Here is a 6,253-nt window from a genome sequence, read left to right as displayed (position 1 = left end):
TATTAACAATGTGCTGATAATAACAGGGGGCTTAGCATTCGTACCAAACATCATCACTATCCGTTACTAATCTCACCTTGAGCGGATTGGTTTGGTCCTATTCATTAGCGGCTATCCGACCCTCTCTCCTCAGCACCCCCTCCCCCGCGGAGCAAACGAAACGCTTTATCATGAAAGCGATTTAATTAGCTTTATTTATGTAATATCAGTCTAAGAATCCGTATTGGAATGCGACTAGTAAACCGGAAGCCAGACTCTTTGCGTGTGCAATAGCCAATATCGCACGAGCAGTCATGTTTCTCCTGCACCCGCTGCTGCAGATTTCTGTGCTGCTGGATTCCACACTGTGGCTGACTGTCTCCGCCAGCCCTACCGACGATAACGTACTGCGGGCTGGACACGGAGAACACGGGGAGCCGGGGCACGAGGAACCCCATAAGGATTCGTACAGCACGTTCGCCTCAGAGTTCCTCGAGTCCAGATACCTTTCAGACGAAGGTAAAGGGGGTAAAATTAAGAAGTCACGAATGCTCTTTGTGTTATGAGGTAACTGGTATTCTCTGAGGAATGTGATGCCCTCTTCGACCACAGGCCTTTAAATTAGGTTTGCAATACTTTTAAAAAGGATCGTTTGTATATTTTCAGTTTGACTCGCTCGTATGTGTTTGATGTAAAGGCGGTTTTTGCAAAAGCCAAACGCTTTAAAATCAGCACCTTGGTCAGCACCCTGTAAGTCTATGCAACTCACATCCGGTTAACCCAGACCCTTCCAACTCTGCAGTTTTCTTATGATTTTACTCGTGCTGTACTTACCAGGAAGATGTTTTGTTTGGAAATACTTAAATACAGGCTTTGGTGTGTCAAAAATATATGCATATATGGAATTTAACCTAGAAACATATTCAAGGGTTTAGATTTGTTTTGGATGGGGGGCGAAGTGGGAACTGTACATGTTTTCATTAATCACTGTACAATTTTGGGGGGGTTGTAATTGCTAGGCCTGGGAAATTGTTGTAGGTAGGCTACACACATGGGACAGTGTTTACAAGTGCAAATGAATTATACGAATTACATAACGAATTATGTGACACTGTCTGTGAAATCTAGCTATCAAGGTTTGATTTCAGTCATTGGTTTCATTTTAATTTCAATCTTTAACATGACCTTACTCAGTCTGTATTAAAGATATAATGTTCTTTAAATTATGTAGGACTTCTCTATACAGTATAAAATACAATATACACATTTCAACAACAACACTGCAATACAGTACTGAAAAATTAAAATGTGCATTCAAAGAGGGCCTGACTAAAAATATCATGATGTATATGGTAGCATATATTAAGAGAAATCACCGGATCAGTTCCAGCTTATGGAGTTATATTCTGTCATTTGACAGAGCAAAATAGAAATACAAAGTATTACGGCAGGTGTCTGATTCAACACTGTTAAAGGTGGAGTGCACAATGTTTGAAATCACCTAAACAAACACGCCCCTACCCCAAAAGAATCTGGGCCCGGTTCCCCGATAACGTTCACTCTTAGCGCGCTAAGAAGACTCAAAAAGATATATCTTACCAAAGTTGTTGATGTTCCTAAGTGTGTTCCCCGAAGTGTCTCTTAGGAAGCTTCTTAACACGCTGCCTCTAAGTTCGACGTACAATGGCGCTGTCCCAAGTTAAGGTGCTGAATTATTTGCGATCGATCACTCGGGTATCGATTTTCCACTTCACGCGAAGGTGCATTACAACGTTAAAAAAGACAACACGCTCTATACAAATGGAACATTACTCAAATTATTCCAGTGACATTTATTTTAACATAGTTTAAGTTATCCGTAAAATATAAACTATTAATTAAATGATCAAATTGTCAGTACGGGTAGACGAACCGGGTATCCCTCGCTATTTATCCACCCTCCTTATCCCGTTGTGCCACTTGTGCCGCTTCTTGGCATGGGTTTTGACTTTAAAAAAATATGTAATACACTTTTATACGAATGTTAAGGTACTTAACAATCAGAATTGATTGGCAAGCAGCTGCAGTATTTCTGTTTAATGCGGTATTACTTACCATTAATGTTTTCAATAAAAAGCAACCTAGTTAGATAGAGAATATGGTCTGAGAAGATCTAGCAGCTCCATATTGAGTTGTCTTGGAAGGCGATTTATTTTATTTAGCCACGTCAGGCAAAATGTCAAAAGGTTTAAGGGTTGACGAATAAAAAATTGGCATGGACTAAACAGTTACGCGGCCTGTGTTGTGTGGAAGTCTGTTCCCCCTATGTTTCCCTTTAGTGTTTTTATAGCATTTTTATCACATTATACGTTTATTCTTTGTATACATTGAAAGTTTTAATGGCTACTGAGAAGTATATGTGTGCATTTATGTAATGTATCTTGACTGTTCTTGATTGTAAGTCAATTATTTTTACAGTATGAATCATATTATATGTATAATATATATTTATTATGTTTGGAAACATAACAGTTTTAAAACCAACAGTAGAGAAAAAAAGAAAAGAAAAAGACAGGCTATATGTTAAAAGACATAAAACTGTCAAATATGAAATATTTAATAAATTGTATAATAGAATACATGATATTATTGCTTTTTGGTATAACCAATTGAAATCTTTAATCTTTCTAAATAAATTATAAATGTAACGTGATGAAAACGCTATAAACATATAGGGAACAGACTTCAATGAGGAACAAACACCGGCGCCGTCTTTGATTCATTAGTTCTGATACCAAATAAAGTCAACTGCATAAATAGTCCTGTATCCATTGCAAACATATTTTATTATAAGTCTTAAAAATGTCCATAACATAAAATCATTGTCAGCATACCATAGTTTGACTTGTCCTGCGCTGCACTGATTTCTAAAGACTGCAGCGATAGCGTTTTGCGCTCAAACCACGCTAAGAGAGAGCTTACGAATGGTCCAGACCAACCTTACGAAAGTGTGACTTACAGAAGATATACTTAGCGTACAAACGTTTTGGGAATCGTGCCATAGAGTTAAGAGAGAGGTTAAGGAATAGGTTAAGAACTACTTAGCGATAAGAACGTTTTGGGGAACCGGGCCCAGGACCTTCTTTTAAAAGACCCGCCCCACACATACACAACCCGGCAAGGATGTTGGTTAGTAGACACGCTCCTTACTGCTGATTGGCTATAAGTGTGTTTTGGTAGTCGGCCCGTCTCCTTTTCCAAAGCATTTTTCAAACATTGTGCACTCCGCCTTTAATGATATAGAGGGTAAACATACCTAAAAGCAGTACAGTTACTCCAAGGGTGTTTGTTGAGCAACATGAACAGTTTTTGGAAAGATGCAGGTGGATGGTTCAGACGTCTCCCTGAGAAGACCAGCTCAAAAGTAGTTGTGTTAGTAAGACAGTGTTGTCTATCCCATAGGTTACCCATTCCCAACTGCACCTCCTGTGGATCCATTTGCTCGAATCAAAGTTAGCGACTGCGGAATAACCAAAGGATGCATCAGGTGAGCCCATGCAATACAGGTTAAAATTAGTTTTTAACTACTATGGGGTTGAACTGCTGAAAGCTGTAATAATGCATTATTAAGCTGCATAATGCTGAGCAGTCCAGCACATTCAAATGTTAAACATGTCAATTAAACCAGTCAAGCTGATGCTGCACAATGGAAAAATTTGCAGCATGAAATATACATGCACAGTCACACACCATGAGAGATCTTAAAGGGATAGTGTACCCCAAGATAAAAAATCTGTCATTATTTTCTCATCCTCTTGTTGTTCTAAACCTGTATGAATTTCTTTTTTCTGATGAGCACAAAATAAGACATTTTGATAAATGATGGTAAGCACACAGCTGATTGTAACCATTGACTTCCGTAGTAGGAAAACAAATATTATGAAAGTATTGTGATGATGAAGAAGATATATAAAATGTTTCATCATTCAAAATAACTCATATAGGTTAAGAACAACATGGGGGTGAGTAAATAATGACTGAAATGTTCATTTTTTTGGTGAACTATTTAATAATATTATTCTAACTCTTTAATGGTTATTCTGAAATTACCTGTCTATATTTTATGTGTCACTCATCTCTTTGTTGTTGTAGATATGGGAAGCCAGGCTGTGATGCAGAGTCCTGCGACTACTTCCTGAGTTACAGACGCATTGGCACAGATGTGGAATTTGAAATGAGTGCGGACACCGATGGCTGGGTCGCTGTTGGTTTCTCCTCTGACAAAAAAATGGTAAAGAGAGAGAAAGTAAATATATGGTGTGTATGTTTTTAACTGATAACCAACACAAGATGATGTTTTTGTTGTAGGGTGGTGATGATGTCATGGGCTGTGTCCATGATGATAATGGTCGTGTACGGATCCATCATTTCTATAATGTAGGCCAGTGGGCCAAAGAAATCAAACGCAACCCAGCGCGGGACGAGGAGGGAATCTTTGAAAACAACCGGGTCACGTGCCGCTTCAAGCGCCCTCTTCATGTCGCACGAGAGGAGACCCTGGTTGACCTGCACCTTAGTTGGTACTATCTGTTTGCCTGGGGACCTGCTATTCAAGGTGAGTGTTCGGACATGTAAATACAGCTCTGTTCCAAAACTTAGGGAGGTGCCTACATAGATAGCTGTCTTACAAGCCAGCATGCTTATTGTCATAGTGAGATTTTAAGTCGCCATCTAAATGCCCTTCGATGTTGCCTCCAAATCACCAAGTATTGGAACACAGCATATTAGTTTGGTAAATTCAGCATAATTTGTAGTACTTATCTGCCCACTTCATAGAGATTTTGTATTGTTTTCTCTTCTCACTATCTCAGGTTCCATCACAAGGCATGACACTGACTCCCCACCGGTATCAGATCGCATGATTAGCATCTATAAATACGAGGACATTTTCATGCCTGCCACAGCCTATCAGACATTCTCCTCTCCCTTTTGCCTCCTCCTCATCGTTGCTCTTACCTTCTATCTGCTGATGGGTACACCATAACCACCACAAAACAGTAATGTTTTTGAGAAAGTGATCTGTGGAGCCAGTATTAGCACAACTATGTGCCATCATTAACAGTATTACAAATGGGCAGCAATAAACAGGGAGGCTTATGATTAATATTCAGCTTCATACAGCAGTGTTATATTTAAAACAGAGGGAGAGTCATCTGTACACTTTAACAATTTTATTTTAAAACAAAAACGTAGAAACCCAGAATGGTATGCTATGCCATTGTAGGCTCTGCTGCCTACAGTATTTAAAGTAATCTGAGCCAAACTATTGTTATTATTCAGTATGCTTACTATGGCACATATCATTACACTCTACCCACTACACAGAGTTGAATTGCTTCCTATTTAATTTATCTGCTTTTTAAAGTAGATTTATTATATACAAATCTCAGTAGAGGAGCTCATGCTGTTTGTCAAATGTTGCCTGCGTTTCAGTATTACTTACCAGCATATTATAGTTCTGATTAACATTAAGATTTTCAGACTGAATATTTCACTGATTATTATTGCCTGTGACTGATTCTACAGACTGCTGCAGTATGTAACTGATCCACAGCACAATCACGCACATAGTATTCATATAACACCATTGCATTCTGTTTAGAGTAAACTTATCACAGCATTACCAGTATTTGATTCAATATTGCTCAATATTTAATGATGCATGCCAGCAAACCAGCCTCATCTGAGCCAATAAGATGATTTAGACAAGTGTTCCCTTTCTTGAAATGAGCCAATTTAGTCTACATACAGTACCAAGGATTAAAGACTTTCTGTACCAGGGACTTCAGCCTATTGGAAAAATTAAAACATGAATAAAGGATTTACTGCTGCCATATGTATGTAAGGATTTTTGAAAAAAAAGTTATTTCCCTGAGGTAAAGTACAATTCTCTTTAATGAATGCTGGTTAGATAATCATGTAATGTACGATTCTTTATGAATACAGACATTGTATGCTGTACTAATATTCATAGAAAAAAATGTCAATGTTATATTTTAATATATTTTCACATGATGACATTATTATGTCAGTGTTAGGGGATATGCAATAATGAGTGTGCATATAAAGAAGTGAGTATTTGAAAAAGCTATTCCTACATCATTAGCAGCTAGTTTACTGTGAATTCTTACCCAGATAGGAAGCAAAGATGCCTTTGTTGTACGATCCCATATGGTGGCGCTGAACACCATAAAATGCTCATTGCGGTTTATAATAAAGCGCTGAATGACTCAGA

At 38.2% G+C, this 6,253-nt stretch overlaps 1 protein-coding gene across 1 annotated transcript; it reads left to right on the top strand.

Annotated features, from left to right (window-relative positions):
- Positions 1 to 6,253, top strand: frrs1l (ferric-chelate reductase 1-like). The gene is made up of 5 exons (XM_055210124.2): positions 1 to 498; positions 3,421 to 3,505; positions 4,111 to 4,249; positions 4,327 to 4,573; positions 4,830 to 6,253. Exons 1-5 carry the CDS (start codon positions 294 to 296, stop codon positions 5,000 to 5,002), a joined length of 849 nt encoding a protein of 282 aa, XP_055066099.2. The 5' UTR covers positions 1 to 293; the 3' UTR covers positions 5,003 to 6,253.

This window comes from Misgurnus anguillicaudatus, chromosome 10, assembly GCF_027580225.2.
Source record: "Misgurnus anguillicaudatus chromosome 10, ASM2758022v2, whole genome shotgun sequence".
Classification (NCBI taxonomy): domain Eukaryota; kingdom Metazoa; phylum Chordata; class Actinopteri; order Cypriniformes; family Cobitidae; genus Misgurnus; species Misgurnus anguillicaudatus.
Note: the sequence above shows the minus strand (reverse complement) of the source record. Positions and strands in the feature narration are given on the sequence as shown.

Bases quoted from the DNA above. Each gene is read 5' to 3' on its own strand.
- frrs1l (XM_055210124.2), top strand. From the start codon at position 294: ATGTTTCTCCTGCACCCGCTGCTGCAGATTTCTGTGCTGCTGGATTCC. The intron at 3,506-4,110 runs GTGAGCCCATGC...TTGTTGTTGTAG, and splicing joins ATAACCAAAGGATGCATCAG to ATATGGGAAGCCAGGCTGTG. The intron at 4,574-4,829 runs GTGAGTGTTCGG...TCACTATCTCAG, and splicing joins CTGGGGACCTGCTATTCAAG to GTTCCATCACAAGGCATGAC.